The 19985-nt window shown below is 37.3% G+C and overlaps 2 protein-coding genes across 10 annotated transcripts in view; both read left to right on the forward strand.

The window, feature by feature from the left end:
* HMBOX1 (homeobox containing 1) overlaps positions 1-19985 on the forward strand; it is a 181174-nt gene that overhangs the window by 145837 nt on the left and 15352 nt on the right. The window lies entirely within an intron of this gene.
* Positions 6995-8199, forward strand: LOC133097548 (chromobox protein homolog 1-like). The gene has a single exon (XM_061199466.1). The coding sequence runs from the start codon at positions 7190-7192 to the stop codon at positions 7745-7747; it is 558 nt and encodes a 185-aa protein (XP_061055449.1). The 5' UTR covers positions 6995-7189; the 3' UTR covers positions 7748-8199.

Consider the following 19985-nt stretch of genomic DNA (forward strand, 5'->3'; position numbering starts at 1 on the left):
ATTATAAGGAAAACATTTTTGTTGTTGTTGTTTTAACCTTTGTCAATCTCCAAAACAACTCGAAAAAATTAACCCCAATTATTCTCCCCAACAAGCAAAGAATCAGTATTAAAAATTTCAGCTTAAGGGTGTCTCTTCCCCCAAAATTTAAGCATCTAAAAATAGTTTCTTAGGATAAAAGTTACTCTTTATCAACAAAAATAACTTCACCACCACAATACTGTAATAAACCAAAATTAAATCATAGCTCTAAATTTGGTGTCACTGCTATTAACCTGACATGTTATATACAGTCTGAATGTGTAATCTGAATTAGAGACCTGGGTCTAGTACACAAATGCATTTTATATAAGTCTGTTGTACATCCTGGGAGAATCAGCATAGAAGAGACAAATCTGTTTGTAAAGTATGTTTCTAGAATTTTGCTTGAGGTTTCTGTAATTTAATTCTCTTGGTATTTACCACATTTTGGAATTCTTCCCAGGACAGTTTATTAGTACTTGGATTTTGGTTTCAGTCTCTTTCCTTTCTCTGTTTTACTTTCAATTTTTTCAGTGAGTACTTGGACTGTGAAGGTTAAGAAGACCAATAGTTCCAGAAACTAAATTCTATATTTAACTGCAGACTGGGTGTGGTTCAGAAACTGCAATGCAAGCTTGCTAGTATTTTGCCAGTCATCAAAACCTTGACCTGCAGGGAACATTCCTTTTCCTAGTCTTCTGACCCTGAAATATTATGAATTTTGATGATATATGGTGTACACTTTTGTATGTGTAACTAAAATAAAGACAGAGAGTCGCATAGGTTCAAACTTGAAGTGGCTCTGGAAGATCTGTTTCTTCTATGTTCTTTTATAGTAGTCTCAAATGGTATTAACCTGCCCTAGTTTCATGGCGCTACTTCCCATTATTGTTTTATTACCTTTAATTACTACTGTGCGATTTAAAATTTTTTTTACACAGGAAGTCTTCTCCACTTCATCTTTCTTAAGTCATGAAGCCACATTTTCTTTTAATGTTTTTATCTTGTTTTGCTTTATATAGTTTTAGACAGTTTCCTAATTACCGTAAAAATGGAGAAATAACGGCTTATTCTCCTAGTAAAAATTTCCCTCATTTTAAAAAAAGCACTCTATCTCTTGAAGAGAATTCTATTACTTCGTAAAAGGGAAAAATAATCACCTTTTCCTCCTTAGCAGTATCCTTCTGTATTATTTTGTGTAGTGTAGTGTCCCAGTATCATTTGGTATCATTCATACTATACAGAGATCCATGGAGTAAGAGACTCTTCTCATTTCAGTAAGGTTACACCTAGCCACAAAAAAATTGGAGCAGAAATGCTTATAAATGCTTTTCTAATATTGCTCTTCTGAGAGATTGAGACCCATCCAGATGTTTCTTTGAATGACAGCTTGTGTCATGTGAACAATAAAGGGACCATTGTACCTTTGTTGTACAAAAATATATAAATTGCATCTGCTGACCACTGATTTGGTTTAAGCAACATTTAAGAACCTTCCCTTGATTTCATTTACTTGTATTTGGTCACCATTTCTGCAGAGAATAAGGAAAAGACCCTAAAGATCATCTAGTTCAAACAGTTTGTCTTTTAAAACAAGAATTAAGAAGTTAATTAACTTGGCTAAACACCAGAAGAAATGAGTTTAAGTTGCTTGTTTTGAACCCATAGCCATATGAACCATAGAATTTTTTTTAAGCATAATGTTGATCTTTTCTGTTCTTTCTCTTCTTTATTATATTTTGTTAAATACACATTTATTGAGTGTCTGCTATGTGCTAGGCCGTATGCTAAGAATTGGGATGCAAAGATGAATAAAACGAAAGTCCTTATTGCATTTAACTAACTGTCTTCTTGTCTGTGTTTCTTTATTCATCTCTTATTTCTTTCAGGCCCTCTTAATCTTCCTTTTTCCCTCCTAAACTCCTTTCTATATCTTCCTCGAGGTTCCTCACTTTCTGTTCTTTAGTTTGCCAGAAAAATTTCTATTCATTTTTTTCTTTCTTCTTCTCACACTTTCTTTTAAGTATGCTTCCTACCCTCCCACCTCTGTTCTTCTTAGTTGCTTCTTAGTTGATCATAATGTAAACTTCAGTATATGCTTTAGTTTTTCTTAAACTTACTAAATAAAGTATTTTTCTCCTATTTCACTTAAGAAGCAAATTAATCAATATTTATTTTTCAAAGAATTAGTAAATGTTATATAATTTCTAAGGGCCCTTATAATTCTCAAAATTGCATTGCTGTATGATTTTAAGTAATTTCTTGTTATGTGTGGAGCCTTTGTTCCCTTTAAGACTGTGGCTTTTGTTAGGAAAATCTTCTCACACTAGAAGTAAATCTTTGAAAAATAATTGGTGCTTTGTATAACTACATGAATGAATAGACTAACTTCAAAGAACAAAATCACCTCCATGATAACTGAGTTCTATGAGAAGACCAGTTATCTAGGACGTCATTCATATATATATATATATATATCTCCACATAATTTATCTTGGCACCTTGTTTGGCAATCAGCTTGTACTTTGGTCCCTCAATTTCTCTGTTTATAGTAATGAAATACCTTAAGGGTATTGCAACCTGAAAATGCAAAGAAGTCATTGTTCACCTACGTTTTATCAGTCTAGGTAATGAGAATTACTTCCTTCTTCCTTATAAAATGAAAAAACTAAAAACATTTCTCACTGCTGAGAAAAAAATTTGCTTCTCCTATTTTTCATTTTATCTCTAAGAGTAAAACTTTCTTTAGTATTTTACAGCTGCAAAGAAACTTACATCTTATTTTCTTCTTTGTTATGTTGCTGCTGAATTGAGTGGACTAGCTAAAGAAAATATCTTTTTCATATCTGGGATCAGAGACCACGTGTATGACCAAGATAGTGACTTTGCATAGGAAATTCAGTGAATTTTTTTTAACTTCTTCACATTTAACCATGATAGCTTTTTAGCAAGCCGCTAAGTTATTACATGGAATGTAGTGGTAAAGTAACGGATGTGGCCTGTGTAAATTCGAAGAAAACCGTGAATGAAATAATGTTAAGCGATAGAAGAAAAATTGCATTATTACAATAATGAAAAAGGAATAAACATACAAAGATAAAGATTGGGAGCAGCAATAAAACTTTTAAATAAATGGTTTGCCCTAAATGTCGAATAGTTTGCACATTTTATGTTAGTTTTTGTCTTTCTGTTTGTTTGTTTCTGATAATATAGTGGTTAAGAACACAGATTGTTTTTAAAAATTATTTTATTGAGGTATACTTGATCTACAACATAGTGTTAATTTCTGCCATCCAGCAAAGTGATTCAGTTATACCTATACATATATTCCTTTTCATATTCTTTTTCATTATGGTCTATCACAGGATGCCAAATATAGTTCCCTGTGCTATACAGTGGGACCCTGTTGTTTATCCATTCTATATATACTAGTTTGCATCTGCTAGTCCCAAACTCCTAATCCATCCCTTCTCCACCACCTCCCCCTTGGCAACCACAAGTCTGTTCTCTGTCTGTGAGTCTGTTTCTGTTTTGTAGATAAGTTCATTTGTGTCATATTTTAGATTCTACATATAAGTGATATCATATGGTATTTGCCTTTCTCTGTCTGACTGACTTCACTTAATATGGTAATCTCCAGGTCCATCCAGGTTGCTGCAGGTGGCATTATTTCATTCTTTTTTATGGCTGAGTAGTATTCCATTGTATATATGTACCACATCTTCTTTATCCATTCATCTGTCGATAGACATTTAAGTTGTTTCCATGCTTGGCTACTGTAAATGGTGCTGCAGTGAACATTGGGGTGTTGGGGTGCATGTATCTTTTTTTTTTAACTTTATTTTTTAATGTATTTTTTTTTAAGTCTTTATTGAATTTGTTACAGTATTGCTTCTGTTTTATGTTTTGGTTTTTTGGCCACGAGGCATGTGAGATCTTAGCTCCCCAACCAGGGATCGAACCTGCACCCCCTGCATTGGAAGGTGAAGTCTTAACCACTGGCCTACCAGGGAAGTCCCGCATGTATCTTTTTGAATTACAGTTTTCTCTGGATGTATACCCAGGAGTGGGATTACAGGATCATATGGCAACCCTATTTTTAGTTTTCTAAGGAACCTCCATACTGTTTTCCATAGTAGCTGCACCAGTTTACATTCCCACCAGCAGTGTAGGAGGGTTCGCTTTTCTCCACACCGTCTCCGGCATTTGTTGTTTGTAGACTTTTTTTTTTTTTTAAACACTCAAGTGGTTTTGTTTTTTTTTTTTTAATTTTTTTTATTTATTTATTTATTTATTTATGGCTGTGTTGGGTCTTCATTTCTGTGCGAGGGCTTTCTCTAGTTGCGGCAAGTGGGGGCCACTCTTCATCGCGGTGCGTGGGCCTCTCACTATCACGGCCTCTCTTGTTGCGGAGCGCAGGCTCCAGACGCGCAGGCTCAGCAATTGTGGCTCACGGGCCTAGTCGCTCCGCGGCATGTGGGATCTTCCCAGACCAGGGCTTGAACCCGTGTCCCCTGCATTGGCAGGCAGATTCTCAACCACTGCGCCACCAGGGAAGCCCCCTGTAGACTTTTTGATGATGGCCATTCTGACTGTTGTGAGGTGGTATGGTACCTCTTGGTAGTTTTGATTTGCATTTCACTAATAATTAGTGATGTTTCATGTGCATCTTTTCATGTGCCTGTTGGCCATCTGTATGTCTTCTTTGGAGGAATGTCTGTTTAGGTCTTCTGCCCATTTTTCAATTGGGTTGTTTGTTTTTTTGTTACTGAGTTGTATGAGCTGTTTGTATATTTTGGAAATTAAGCCCTTGTTGGTTGCATCATTTGCAAATATTTTCTCCAGTCCATAGGTTGTCTTTCCATTTTGTTTATGGTTTCCTTTGCTGTACAAAAGCTTTTAAGTTTGATTAGGTCCCATTTGTTTATTTTTGCTTTTATTTCTACTGCCTTGGGAGACTGATCTAAGAAAACATTGGTACAATTTATGTCCAAAATGTTTTGCCAATGTTCTCTTCTAAGAATTTTATGGTGTCATGTCTCTTTTTTAAATATATCTTTTTTTAATTAATTGATTGATTTATTTGGCTGCGCCAGGTCTTAGTTGCAGCATGCTGGATCTTCATTGCTGCGTGTGAGATCTTCATTGTGGCATGTGGGATCTTTTTAGTTGCGACATGCAGGATCTTTAGTTGTGGGATCTTTTTTAGTTGCAGCATGTGGGATCTAGTTCCCTGACCAGGGGTCAAACCTGGGCCCCCTGCATTGGACCACCAGGGAAGTTCCTATGTTGTCATGTCTTATATTTAGTCTTTAAGCCATTTTGAGTTTATTTTTGTGTATGATGTGAGGGTGTGTTCTAACTTCATTGATTTACATACAGCTCTCCAGCTTTCCCAGCACCACTTGCTGAAGAGCGTGTCTTTTCTCCGTTGTATATTCTTGCCTCCTCTATGGAAGATCAATTGACTGTAGGTGTGTGGGTTTATTTCTGGGCTCTCTATTCTGTTTTATTGATCGATATGTCTGTTTTTGTGCCAATACTATGCTCTTTTGATTACTGTAGCTTTGTAGTATTGTCTGAAGTCTGGGACAGTTATGCCTCCTGCTTTGTCCTTTTTCCTCAGGATTGCTTTGGCAATTCTGGGTCGTTTATGGAAGAACAGAATTTTTAGTTAGAAAGACTGGGGTGCTAGTCTCAACTGTCTTACTCACTAGCTGTCTATCCTTAGGCAAATTCCTTGCTATAAAATGACAGTAATAATCAAACCTATCTTATAGGAGTGCTGTGATTTAATACTGAACAATGGGGCTTCCCTGGTGGCGCAGTGGCTAAGAATCCACCTGCCAATGCAGGGGACACGGGTTCGAGCCCTGGTCTGGGAAGATCGCACATGCCATGGAGCAACTAAGCCCGTGCGCCACAACTACTGAGCCTGAGCTCTAGAGCCCGCGAGCCACAGCTACTGAAGCCCACACGCCTAGAGCCCATGCTCCACAACAAGAGAAGCCCGCACACTGCAACGAAGAGTAGCCCCTGCTCGCCGCAACTAGAGAAAGCCCGTGCGCAGCAACAAAGACCGAACTCAGCCATACATACATACATACATACATACATACATACATACATACATAAATAAGAAAAATACTGAACAATGGTGCATATGAAGTACTACCTGTGGTACGTGACACACATAGTAGGTGTTTAACAAATATATTCCTACTAAACAAATAAGAACTTTCAAAAAGAATTCTGGGTTTCTTCAAGTGGAATTTTCTGAAGAGTTACCATTTTCTGTATTCCTAGGCCTCAGCCAATAAATGTCTATTTAGCCTTTCTCTACTCAAAAGAAAGTCATTAATCACCTGTGTGCGAATCACTACACGAGTGCTGAAGCATATTTAAAGATAAGGTTTTGCTCTAGTAGGTCTCAGTCTAGTGGAAGAGTCAGGTTTAAAAAAACTCAGAAGAGATAGGCACCAGGTACAGTAGGACATAGAGGAGAGTGGTGTGAGGGAAGACAACACTGAGGTGACACTGAAGCTGGGTCCTGGAGAGCAGTATGATTTTGATGGGTTGGGAAAAGGAAGAAAGGCATTCTTGGCAGTGGAAGCAGTATACGCAAAGGCACAGAGGCATGAAAAATTAGGTAACTGGAGTATACGGTTAGTCAGGCAGCAAGTGAGGCTGGGGAAGTAGGTTGTATCCAGATTGTGGAAAACCCTTGTCTTGCCACAGTTGCGGCATTTGTCTTTCTCAAGCATTCATATTTGCATCCATGCTGAAATATGGTCGTTCTAAAAATCTCTTAAGCCATTTTTTAGGTTGTTTGTGCCACTTTCCTCTCACATATAAAGCACTGATAATAGTTCTTTTATGACAGGGACTCAAAATTATTTTGGAGGGTAGAGGTAGATTTTTGTGTCTAATATTTGTAAAACATCCTGGGATTAAAAAATTGAAACTGTGGAGGGCCGTTGGCCGGGGCCTGCGGTACGCCGCTTCAGTGAGGGGCTCAACCGCGGTCAACCGGCTTGTTGCTTTTCTGGTCGCCACTCCCCTGGCCGGCCCGACAAGACGCGCCGGTAGCGCGGCACCGATTCCTCTCGGGCTCGTGGGCGCTGCTCTGAGCAGCGTCACCCTTTATACCAGAAAGCTGGCGGGCACTATGGGGAAAAAACAAAACAAAAAGAAAGTGGAGGAGGTGCTAGAAGAAGAGGAAGAAGAATATGTGGTGGAAAAAGTTCTCGACCGTCGAGTGGTAAAGGGCAAAGTGGAGTACCTCCTGAAGTGGAAGGGGTTCTCAGATGAGGACAACACATGGGAGCCAGAAGAAAACCTGGATTGCCCCGACCTCATTGCTGAGTTCCTGCAGTCACAGAAAACAGCACACGAGACAGATAAATCAGAGGGAGGCAAGCGCAAAGCTGGTTCTGATGCGGAAGATAAGGGGGAGGAGAGCAAACCAAAGAAGAAGAAAGAAGAGTCAGAAAAGCCACGAGGCTTTGCCCGGGGTTTGGAACCGGAGCGGATTATTGGAGCTACAGACTCCAGTGGAGAACTCATGTTCCTGATGAAATGGAAAAACTCTGATGAGGCTGACCTGGTCCCTGCCAAGGAAGCCAATGTCAAGTGCCCACAGGTTGTCATATCCTTCTATGAGGAAAGGCTGACGTGGCATTCCTACCCCTCGGAGGATGATGACAAAAAAGATGACAAGAATTAACTGTCCTGAGTACCAGCCCCTGTCACATCTGACTGTGGGTTTCAAGTGGGGAAAGAAGGAGTTCTACTTGTCTTGACACCGTAGAGGGGACTTGAGAAGATGTCCTTTGAAGAGCCAGTATAGTTTCTGTGCCCTACAGCAGCCCAGGTGCTTTAAAGCCGTTCCATGCTGTATAGTTTGCACACCCATCCCAGTGGAGGGGAAGGAGGGTCAGTGTTTCAAGGCAACCCATTCTGAACTTTGCTGAGAAAAGCAAAGGGCCTTCTATGAAGGACAAAACTTGCAGAATGGGATGTGGGAGAGCAAAAGATACTGTAGATCTTCAAAGAGCATCTCCACAACCCACAGCCTTCTTCCCAATAGTGTTAACTCTGCATTTTTACAGCGTAGCATGTATGTAGTTTTTGGCTATTTCTGGTGTATTATTTGGGGTGGGAGGGATGGGGTGGGAAAGAAGGGAGATGGGTTAGGATCATTTTTGTTAAAATTTGGGGCCTGTTGGGGGGCAATTGTGAAAGAAAGGAAAGAACAACTAATGATGATTTGGTTCTGTGTCCAGAATATTTCATCCTTTCAGAAACTGTCGTTGGCAACCTAAATGAGGACTGTGAGAGACTGTTTAAAAGCTGTGAATGCCTGAAACTTAGAAGCCAAGGTGTTCCCTGCCTGAGCTTAATGCTGTTCCCAAAAAGCATTAAGCTTTGGTAACTTCTTAACTTCCCAGTTAAGAAGTTACCAAAGCTGCCATTTGGGGGATGGAAACTGGTTGAGGAAAAGTCTTATTGGAGTGTATACACAGGCAGATCATTCTGTCTTAGAGGTGCTAATTCTTGAAATTGACAAGAAGACACTTTCTTTTCCAATTTTGAAGTTATAAATATCAGCTTCTCCATCCAAGCCACTGGCTGAAGTATTTGGGGAAGGGCAGAGGGTGGTATAGGAGATGGGAGAGTAGGCAAAGACAAGGGCCGGTGCTCTTAGGGTGAAAAACTCTTGGAGCCTCTGTTTTTTGAACTTTGAAACCATTGGTGGCAGGGTTCAGTCACTGACAGCACAAGTTCACTGAGTCACTTCAAGAGCTGAATGATTTCTGAAGCCCTGATCTCAGGAGAAGATTAAATTTTCATACTGGGGCAGTGGTTCACTTTAAAACAAAACAAATTTTTTTAATCCTAAGAATGAACTAAAACCCAAAATGCTGTCTTGGATCATGAGATCCATCAGTTCTTGACATCATTTAGACCTGCATCTACAACTCCATTGTAAAATCTTTTTAGGCATGTGTTAGGTTTCTGTGAAAACTTTTGTTTAAATGTTAAACTTCATACCAACACTGTCAGTTTTTGTCTTAATAAAACTATAGATTTATAATCAAAAAAAAAAAAAAATTGAAACTGTTTTGGGAATTCCCCAGTGGTCCGGGGGTTAGGACTCTGCGCTTTCACTGCTGAGAGGGCCTGGGTTCAATCCCTGGTCGACGAACTAAGATCCCGCAAGTCGTGTGACCAAAAAAAAAAAAAAGAAAAAAAGAAAGAAAAAAATTGTTTTGAAAAAAAAAAAATTGTTTTGAAAATCTTCTCAGTCTTCCTTTTTAAAGATAGGAACCTAAATGATATTCCCTTTTCTATGTGGCAAGGAAATATGTTGAAATTCCAGCCATTTTTCATTAAAAATTTTTTGACCCATTTTTTTCCCCTGCTGACTTGTATTATAAAGGTGGATTATTATAAAATTATAGAATCCAATTTTCCTACTGACTTCTGTTATAGCAGTGCATTGTTAGGAAGAAAATTTGACCTATATCTTTACCAGAATGAATTATTTCACCATCTGTTGAGTAAATTTTACCTGGTACTTCAGTGACGTAGTTTATGTGCCCCTGCAGACAAGGGTTTGGTTACACCCAACGGGTTCCTAGTCGAGCACAGTGCTTTGCATAAAGTCTGACATCAGTAAGTGTTGCTTGAACTTGACTGAATTGACTATTTAAGAAGACCCTACAACTTTAAGAAAATTAGGAAGTGGTGTCGCCCATCTCCCCTGCCAGACATATTAGACTTGGGGTGGGGGTAGAGTAATACAGTATTTTCTAATTTTGTTAAAATTGTAAGGCCTTCAATTCAATTCAGCAAGAAACAATAATTCGATAATTTAAAGTGATCCACTCGAAATGACTCAGAAACAGCAGAAAAATCACTTTTCAAGGCCTCAATGTCATTTTTCCTTAGCCTGATCACTGTACTATTTTTCCCCCACAAAACCCACTTTGTGGGAGTGGAATTGGGTCCTGTAAAATCTAAGGGTCGCCTTGCCGTCACTGCAACCCCTGGCAAGCTGGTCTTCCTTTCCCTCTCTTCTGACGTCATTGCTGTCCTAGGATAGAAAATGCTGCAAGAATACATTATAAATTTTGGAATTAATGGATGCTGGAAGATGAATTTTAAAAAGAGTTTAACCTCTTTAATACTCCTTATGGAATGACTCAGGTGGAACATAATGAACTACACCTCCTGTATCTCTGCAAATAGAAGGAAGTTCTTAACATTTATTTAAGACAGCAGGAGCCTGAACATGACCTCATTTCAATCCATTAGACTATTTGAGGAAAAAAACAACAAAACTTTCCCACTTATTGACAGGTAAAGTTATCCCAATCCATTTCTCATAGCCAGTAAAAAGATGAACTGTCCTTAAATGCATTTTAAAATTGGCAAATTATACTTCCTGGTTCCTTTTTGGTCAAACAGAAATAGCCAAAAGAGAAATTATCACCATTTTTTTGAGGCTGATTAAAAATTCTCCCCATCCTTGTATAGAAGATATGCCAGCAGTTTCATTTTGTGCAAACAGCAGACCCCTCATTTCTCTAGTTCCTGAGCTAATTAAACAGGACCAAAGACCCCATGTTCCTCATGTTGTTCTGTGGCCACAGTTTACAAAGAAATGAAGTGTAGTTTGGTAAGTATTGGCGTTGTATGTAATGAATCACCAATAAAGATATGATTCATCCCAGAAGCAGAGTTATATACATCATATTATAAATATTAATACTGATGGAGACCAGGTTATAGACCAACTAGAAAATCTTCACAGAAAATGAGTGAGCTTTTTCTTTTATAAACTCAACAAATGTTTATTGAGCTTCTACTTCATACCACTCCTTATGCTAGACACTGGTTGGGATACAGTGATTAACAAGACAGATATGGCCCTTATAATAGTGCATTCGGAAATCATTGTTGATAGACTAAACATTCACAGCATGTACCAAGGTTTGCATAAGTGTTTGATGTTTGAAGATCTCAAATTAGTAGAATATGAACTTGTGGGTAAATATTCTACTTCTGTTTTAGTTGCCTTTTGGTTGAAGAAGCGTGCATGCACCGTGTAATTTCAGTGATAGAAAGTGTCTAAAAGTGGTCTTTTGAAAACCTGTGTACCATAGAAATCTCAATCATAATAGTGCCTCATCCAAATATTCTGTTTTATTGGTTCCTACTTTGTCACGTCATCCACTTAAAGGCCAGACAGACCTATAGTTCTAACCGTTTTGAGACTATCCTATAATTATCATCTTTCTGGGGGCAGAAACCTTAGTTTGTCATCAAAATACCTTCCTTGGAATATGACTATATCCCAAATTTGCTCTTGTATCACTGTGAAGAAATTTATTTATTTTGCGCACAATTGGTAAGATAACCTTTCAGTTCTGGCAATATTAATGTAAGTAGCATGTTTTTTGTCAAGTGTTATAAGAATTAATTCAACTTTTTAAAAGGCAGTTAGCAGTCATTTATGTATATCCTGGGTAGTTTGACTAAACTAAAAACAGCAGCAAACCCATAACACAGGAGATTAAAAAGTAGGTTTAAGAGAAAGTAGCAAGTACCTTTAAGTACAAGGTATTGTGTTTCTCCCTCTTCAGGGAGGTATCAGAATAATCTCCAACCAATGTACCTCTGATTCTCTAAAGAATCTATGCTGTTGGCCATGTTTGGTTTGCTATTTGTTGAGGCCTCCCCCGGGAGGACAAGTTCTCATTTTAGATACAGACCATATCCTTTTATGGTAGAGGTAGTCATTTTGCAGAAGCATAGTATTAATCATAAAAAAAAACCATGCAGGAGACAGTGGATTGATTTTTATCAATCTTGTTCTATTGATCTTCATATTATAGTAAACTGTTGGTCAGTAGTGTCAGATTGGTAAGTGGCCAGTTTATAATTCAGTGCTTTATATTTAAAAACAGGCTCCCTGCCTCAGGACAACTTGTACACCAAGTGTAAGAAACTTAATTCCAGATCACCTTACACATCTTTTTTGTAAACCTAATTCCTACTAGCAAAGGCTGTCAAAACAGAGGGGAGGATACAGCTGCTTCCAGCCAGAAGCAGAGGCAGCAAGGGGCATACCAGCTTTCATGCTTTGACAGTGTAAGTTCTGGTAGATGCAGTTCACTCTCCAAGGTACCACAGTTTCCACTGGTATGAACTTCACGTAATTATCACTCACATTTGGTAGTTTCATTAGGAAACTAGGAAATCCATGGACCAGCAAAACCAAACACTGCCCTCTTGTGCATGTTCTTTTTCTTATTAAAATAAAATGGAGGGTTGAGCAAACATTTAATGAATTCAGTGGTATGCAATCAAGAAACATGTTTCAAGAGAAATACCATACCATTTCTCAGTTGTTTTTCTTTAAGGTGGTTAGAATTTGTCAGTTTTACTGTTTTTGCCTGATGACTCCAGAAAATTGTCTCCATTCTTCTTTTCACAGTCTTCATAGAAAGACTGATGACTAAAAAGGTAATACATATTAGAAGGAAAACTTGCTCTATATTGTCAAGTAGTAATAAAACTCACACCAAATCTCTACTGTGGTAGGACTTCATTTAGGGCTGCATGTCACTGGACAAACGATAAGCCTGTGTTGTTTCTAAGGCTTAGTGATAGGCTAAAATGTATTAAAAACTCAGTTCCTAAATTCACTGTTAGTCTTGAAATCTATTTATTAAATAGCAAGTAATGGCAAGTAAATGGCAGTTAGCATGCTGCAAGTAAATATAACATTTAAACATAGAATCTTTGCAGTGAAGGACCTCGGGAGATAAAAATTTTGTATTAGGGCACGTTTCATACATGGTATCCATAATTGTATCGTGTATGGAATTTTCTTTTTTACATTAGTGAAGAAAGGCCATCCTGAGAAGGACTTGGAAGCTTTTTTTGGTGCTAGTGTCTGAAGAGGTCCTACTAACTCTTCTACAGTAGATTAACTGTGCTATATACATAGTCTTAAAATGTGTATGGATGTTGTGTTTCAAAGGAGAAGTCCTAGAGTTTATTAAATTCTCCTCTGCCCAGGGAAAAAAGGTAGCTCAGTGTTATTATGGTTGTCTCCAGAGCAATTAGATTTCCTTTCCCAGGAGGAAAAAGCCCCTAGGTGTAGCTGCGGTCCTGGGGCTGTCATGGGTATCTTACTAATGCTGTCACATCTTTGCTTCCGGGAGCGCTTGTGAAATTTATAGCAGTTTGGTTTAGGTGATTCATTGCTACAGAGATTTGTGTCTTAAAGGAAGTGTGAAACAATACTATGTCATAGCTAAATAATGACCACCTTTCCTGTGAGCCCTTTGAGCCAGTGAACTGAATCAGGAAACTTGAGTTCTGGGTTGTGTGACCTTGAGCAAGTCAAGTCTCCTTTCATTCTTTGTCAGGATCTACTGTGTGGTATATCTAAAACCATGTGTAATGAATGGTGTTATGGGATTCCATTGCATTTATGAATTGGGATTCTAAAATTCAGCTTCTCATATCTGAATCCTTTAATCTCTTCATAGGCCAATACTAATTTTTCCACTTAAAGTCTTCCCTTTTCACAGGCTTTTCTATTCTAAAACTTTAAGATGCGGCAAAGTCTCGAAAACTTACAGCTTCTTCTATAATAGAACTCATTCATATTTTAGCTTTTACTTGGAAGGTCATGTGAACCTTACAAAAGTCTGATTTGGAGGGAGCCATTATTTATTTTAATTCTGTAGAATTAAAAGTGAACTCTTATTTATAAAAAATACATTAGTGTAGAACATCTTTTGTTTGTCATACTTTAGTGTGTTTGCAAAACAGATGTTTAAAGTGTGAATTTGTTTGTTGCCAAAAGGCATTAAGAAAAACTAAGAAATTTATTATTTAAAAATAATTTTGTACAGTTCTATTTTGCTCATGCTTTGGGACAGCAAACTTTATTTTCAAATAATGCCTTTTTAATTACAAAATAAGCACATACTTATATAAAAAATGGAGAAATGCAAGAAAATATAAAGAGGAAAATTAAAATGCGCTTAATGAGATAATCATTAACATTTTGGTATGTTTCTTTTCATCCATTTTTCTGTGTTATGTATATATCTGTATATCTTTTCTAAGCAAAAGAATTTTGTATAAGAATATACCATAATTTGTTACCCAGTCCCCTGCAGTTGGACATTTGTGTTGACAGCTGTATCTAGCTCAGGTCCTAACTTCATAACTGCTTATGTTGCCAGTTTGCAAACAGATACAGGGATGGTAAAAGAAAGAAAAGTATTTTGAAAAGCAGTTATAAAATTAATCAGAGTTAGATTTTTGTAATATTACATAACCCAGTTTATTTTTATTTGGGGTAACATTTTTTATTAGAACATTAATAGTAACACATTGTAAACTATTTGGAAAACAATGTATAAAGAAGAAAATTATTTCCATTCATAAATAACCACTAAAAATATTTTGGTACATTTACATTTAGTGTTTCTATCTTATCTGTATTTTAAACACAATTAGAATAACTCATATCTGGTTTTGTAAACTGCTTTTTTTCACTGACATTTTCCGATGTCATTTAGTACTCTTTGAAAACACGATTTTTTAAAAATGGCTCCTTCCTTTTTCTTCAAATGCCTATACCATAATCATATTTAACCATTATTATTTTATTAGACATTTAAAGTCTTCCCAGTTTTGCCCTGTTAAGTAGTACTGACACAGACACCCTTGTTCTTACCTTTTGTCTTAAGAATAATGATATGTTTGGCTATATTACCAGCTCCCTCCAAAAAGCTGAATTTATCCACATCACCAACAGTGGCCTTGAGCATGCACTGCTCCTATCACCACAGCCTGCCTTCCCTGCATACCGTAACCTTTTTAGTGAGTGAAAATCAGCTTCATTTTACTTATTTGGTAGGTGGAAAGCACTGTTTTAGTTTTGGCTACATTTAAACTTCCCTTTAATTACTAGTGAGACTAAATATTTTAACATGTTTATTAATCATTCATACTTCATCTTTTGGTGTTTGTTCTTTTCCTTTACCCATTTTTCTATTGTGTATTCATGTGTTCTTATTGGCTTGTATGTTAACTCTTTGTAGAATGAGATCATTAACCCTTTCCGCTATATATTTGGAATTTATTTAATTTTTTATTTAAATGTAGATAAATCCAGTGCTTTTATTCTTGTGTGACTGCCTCCATCACGTATGCTTCCTCATTCAGATGTTTTCTTTTACATTTAGCCATAAAATATTGGGTTTATAAGGTGAAGGTCTAGTTTGGTCTTATTTTCCAGATAGCCAATTTTCCCTTTCTTCTTAGATTTAAAATTCTTTCTTTCTTGCATGTAAAGTTATTATATTTGTTGGTTCTATTGATCTTATCATCAATTCTTGAACCACAGCTCTGATTATCATATAATTTCACAATATTTGACAAGAGAGGGCCTATTCATTACCATTTTCAAAATGTTCTTAACCATTTTCATCTGTTTTTTCAGGCAAACATTCAAGTAGTATTGTTGACTCATACCACTCCCACTGAGAAAAAAAGAGGGAAGAAAAATATGTGATTGAAGTTAAATCTAAAAATTAATTTGGGAAGAAATGACATTCTCATCTTATTCATTCTTATCTAGGAATGTGTTATATGCCTCTCATTTCTTGTATCTTTTTTATACCTATCAGCGAAATGAATAACATTTTTTAGTTTTTTGTATGGTTTCTATATTTTTCTTGTTAGGCATTTTTAATTCTCATTTTTCTTGCTCTCTTGAATAGATGCCTTTTTTTCTGTTAGGTTGTCCAATTGCTTACTATTGATGCATAGGAAAGTTTTGATATTTTTGTTGGCCTGTTTAGTACCCAACCATCTGATTGATTACTTCTGAGGCAATTTGAATTTATCCCTTGGCTTTCTTGGTATAATATAATATGCAAATGATATTTTTGTGGCTCTCCTTCCCAATTTGTTTCTTAATTCTGTTTCATGCCTTATTGTACTAAGACTTTCAGAAAAAACATTAAATTGTAACAAAAGTAAAGGTTGTATTGGGGATAGTGAGCTCTGTTGCCTTGTTTCTGATTTAATGGAGATGCTCCTAGCATTTTATCATCTTATTAATGTTACCAATTACTGTTTTCCCAATATTTTATTGTGAAAAATTTTAAATGTACAGCAGAGCTGAAAGAATTTTACAGTTATCACCTAGATTCTACCATAGTTTTAGTATACTTGTTTTATTATACATCTCTTAGCAGATTTTTTAATATTGATAATCTCTGTTGTATTACAGAAATATTTATCTGTACTTACTGTTCCAAGATTTTAAAAAGTCAACGCTGCACTAATTGTAAAGATACAGATGAATACAGCAGTCTCTTAGCTCCATTATCATGAAGTAGCCAATCTAAAAAAGTTAATAAAGCTTTGAATTGGGGGTTTAGTATGAAAACTGTTCAAATGGAGGACAATGTTAAGCATCAAAAGAAGGGTAGCAGTCCAATTTGGATTACAGGAGGAAAAAGAATTGAAGTTAGAATTTTTCTGTATTTGACCAGACTTTCAAAGAATGCCTTATTCAGCTGACAGACTGCTTACTTACAGAAATAGCTGCTTATTCCAGTCTACTTGCCAGGTGTATTTCTATAGTGAAATAATGTCCATCAAGTTATGATAGTTGAATCACAGTATCTCTTAAGACCATCCATTCTTTTTGTACTGATTCTGTTTACCCAGAGTATTAGTTTTCTAGGGCTGACATAACAAATTTCCACAAACTGGGTGGCTTAGAACAAAAGGTGTCAGCAGAGTTGGTTCCTTTGGGAGGTTCTGATGGTAGAAACCCTCCCACACCTCTCTTCTAGCTTCTGTCAGTTGTCAGCGGTCCTTGGCATTCCTTGTCTTGTAGATGTATCACTCCAGTGTCTGCTTTCATTTCCTCATTGTCTTCTCTAATTGTGTTCTCTTTTTTCTCTTGTAAGGACACTCTCGTTGGATTTAGGGCCCAGCTTGACCTCATTTTGATCCTTCCCAAAATTATATCTGCAGAGACCCTCTTTCAAATAAGATCACTTTCTGAGGTTCCAGGTGGACATGAATTTTCAGGTGACACTTCAACCCACTACATCCAGCGACTTCTTTAGTAAGCAAGAGTGGAAAGAGCATGGGCCTGGAAGTCAAGGAGCTTGTCTCTAATGGTAGCCAGCTCTGTAACTTTGGGGAGCTTATTAAGTGTAAGCTTGTCATTGTCTCCATTTCTCAGATGTGGAAGTTGATCAGTGAATAATCTTTCAAAGTCCCTTATTGTCCTGAAGTCCACAGTGAATGATGAAAAGTCGTATGCATAGCTGATTTATAGCTCTGCCCCTCTTATTTCTCTCTGACCCCTGATGATTTTTCAGGGATATTTTTAGGTATGATTAGTATCAGAGGGGCTTTGAGATCTTTGGATAAAATGTAGGATATTGCTGTCCAGGTGTGTAAGTGAACTGAGGATGTTCCTTCCTTAGACCTTTATGGATTAACAAAAGAGAGTTGTTGTACTTAAAGAAACTTTTCCCATTTCTTTCATCTCTGCCTTCACTCTGTTGTTTAAAAACAGCCCCCCCCCCAAAAAAGAAAATTTTAAATTATTTTGTTTGTTGCTGAAGATCATTTAACACATAGATGCTCTCAGAGAGGAGATGGGACAATTAGGTTCCAAAGTATTTTAGTTTAATGTTACTCTCTTTCCTGCCCTCCACCCAGTAATTTTACTTAGTGATGAAGAAATGCACACTGGATTGTAGATAGTGAGCAGTGTATGACAATCCTGAAACCTTATTTTGAATTACTAAAATGGTGAGGTTTAAATATCTCTTCAGGAGGGATAGTTCACTTAAAGGCACAGAAGAAAAAAAAAAGTTCATTTACATGGCATTATCCCTTGCTTAGAGAGCCATTCCCTGTCTTCTATATGCCCACCAAGACACAATAGGAGGAACTTTCTGGCTGCAGTTTTTATAGACTTAGTGTTACTGAAATGAAGGTGCCTCAAGGACATTTCAATTTGTTACTAGCTTACAGTTTCTCATCTCATGTAAATTATTTTTCCACTTTTCATTTTAATTCTTTGCTGTCAGTGTCTTGCAAAGCGATCATTTGATTTCCCTCTGTGAAGATACTCCCTGATCACTCAGCTGACAATGTCCTTTGTCTATAAAAGTGTAGTGCCCTTAGGATTTATTTTATCCCTCTTATATTACTACCTGTAGATTTCTGTTTACATCTCTTTCCCTTTTTTGTCTTATAAAATGTCTAGGGCTATAAACATTCTTATATGGGACAGAAGAAGTATATTTCAGAAACAGGTCCCTTTTAGAGTCTTAGAACCAAGTTCTCCTACAATTTATCCACCTGGTAACAGTAGAAATATCTATTCCTTTGACATAACTTAAGCTTAAAATGCTTGAAGGTGAATAATGAATAGTGCGTACTGTTCCTAAAGCTGTCTCTTTTGGTGGTGGGGCAGGGAGGGGGTGCCTAAACCCAGGAAGTGAGGCTGTCTTGAACTTTTATTACCATCCTGAAATATCTCTCTCGCTTTCTTTTTTTTTTTAATTTATTTTTGGCTGCATTAGGTCTTTGTTGCCGCGTGTGGACTTTCTCTAGTTGTGGCGAGCGGGGGCTTCTCTTGTTGTGGAGCACGGGCTCTAGGCACGCAGCCTTCAGTAGTTGTGGCACGCGGGCTCAGCAGTTGTGGCTCACGGGCTCTAGAGCGCAGGCTCAATAGTTGTGGCGCACGGGCTTAGTTGCTCCGCGGCATGTGGGATCTTCCCAGACTTAGGGCTCGAACTTGTGTCCCCTGCATTGGCCGGCGGATTCTTAACCACTGCGCCACCGGGGAAGCCCCTGAAATGTCTCTAATCTCATCTTTCCTCTCTATCTCCATGCCTTAGCCTACTTCAGATCCTCTCCTCAGCTGTTACCACAGCTGCCTAACTGGCTTTTGCCTCTAGTATCACCAGAGATACTGCCCTACAAAATAAGTTTGATCATATAATACCCCTGCTTAAAAACCTTTGCTTCCAGTTGCCAAAAAAGTTAAGTGCAAACTCTATCATACTCTTTAAAATCTGGACCCAATATTTTTCTTTAGTTTGATCCCCAGTCACCCCATCTCATGTATATTTCATCCACACTGAACTCCTCATTCTCAGAACATTTTAAGGTCTTTCATGACTCCCTTTCTTTTACATATTGCTTCCTCTGCCTTGGGTTATTTCACTTTATCCATCCTCTATGATCTGTCTTCAAGAAGCGTGCACAAATGTTGATTCCTCTCTGCTCCCATATACTACATTCATACCACTAATACAGTCCATTTTACAGTGGACTTTATAATGTGTTTTGTTACATACATACATCCCCAGTGATTACACTGGCAGGCTTTGCATGGTTCATCTTTTGCCACCATTTTGCCAATTGCTTGGTATAAACTAGGACTCAGTCAACATTTGGGGGTGACTGAATGATTAATTATGTCTAAATATCGAAGTCATTAGACCTATTTCCCAACTTCATTGATAGTCTATTGGTTATGTATAGTTCAAAAATAAACACTATACTAATGTAATTGTATTCAGCTATATCTGAATATACCTAGAGAAGACGGTGTACAGTATGGTGAGAACCCAACTAGCTTTCTCCTGAAAGAGGTATTCTTGGTTTCACTAAAAGCCTTAACTGAAACCACTGTTTTCTGTTTTCACCTCTGTTTCCTACTTTCATTCATTTATTCTTTCATGTATCATTTATTCAGCCATCTTTTGATCAGACACTTACTTACTAAATGTCTGTTACATGCCAAGCAGATTCCTTGGGCTTAGATAGCTCCTCTTGTAAGTAACTAGATAGAAACCATAGTTATTATTTTCTTTGATTCA

Source organism: Eubalaena glacialis, chromosome 9, assembly GCF_028564815.1.
Source record: "Eubalaena glacialis isolate mEubGla1 chromosome 9, mEubGla1.1.hap2.+ XY, whole genome shotgun sequence".
Classification (NCBI taxonomy): domain Eukaryota; kingdom Metazoa; phylum Chordata; class Mammalia; order Artiodactyla; family Balaenidae; genus Eubalaena; species Eubalaena glacialis.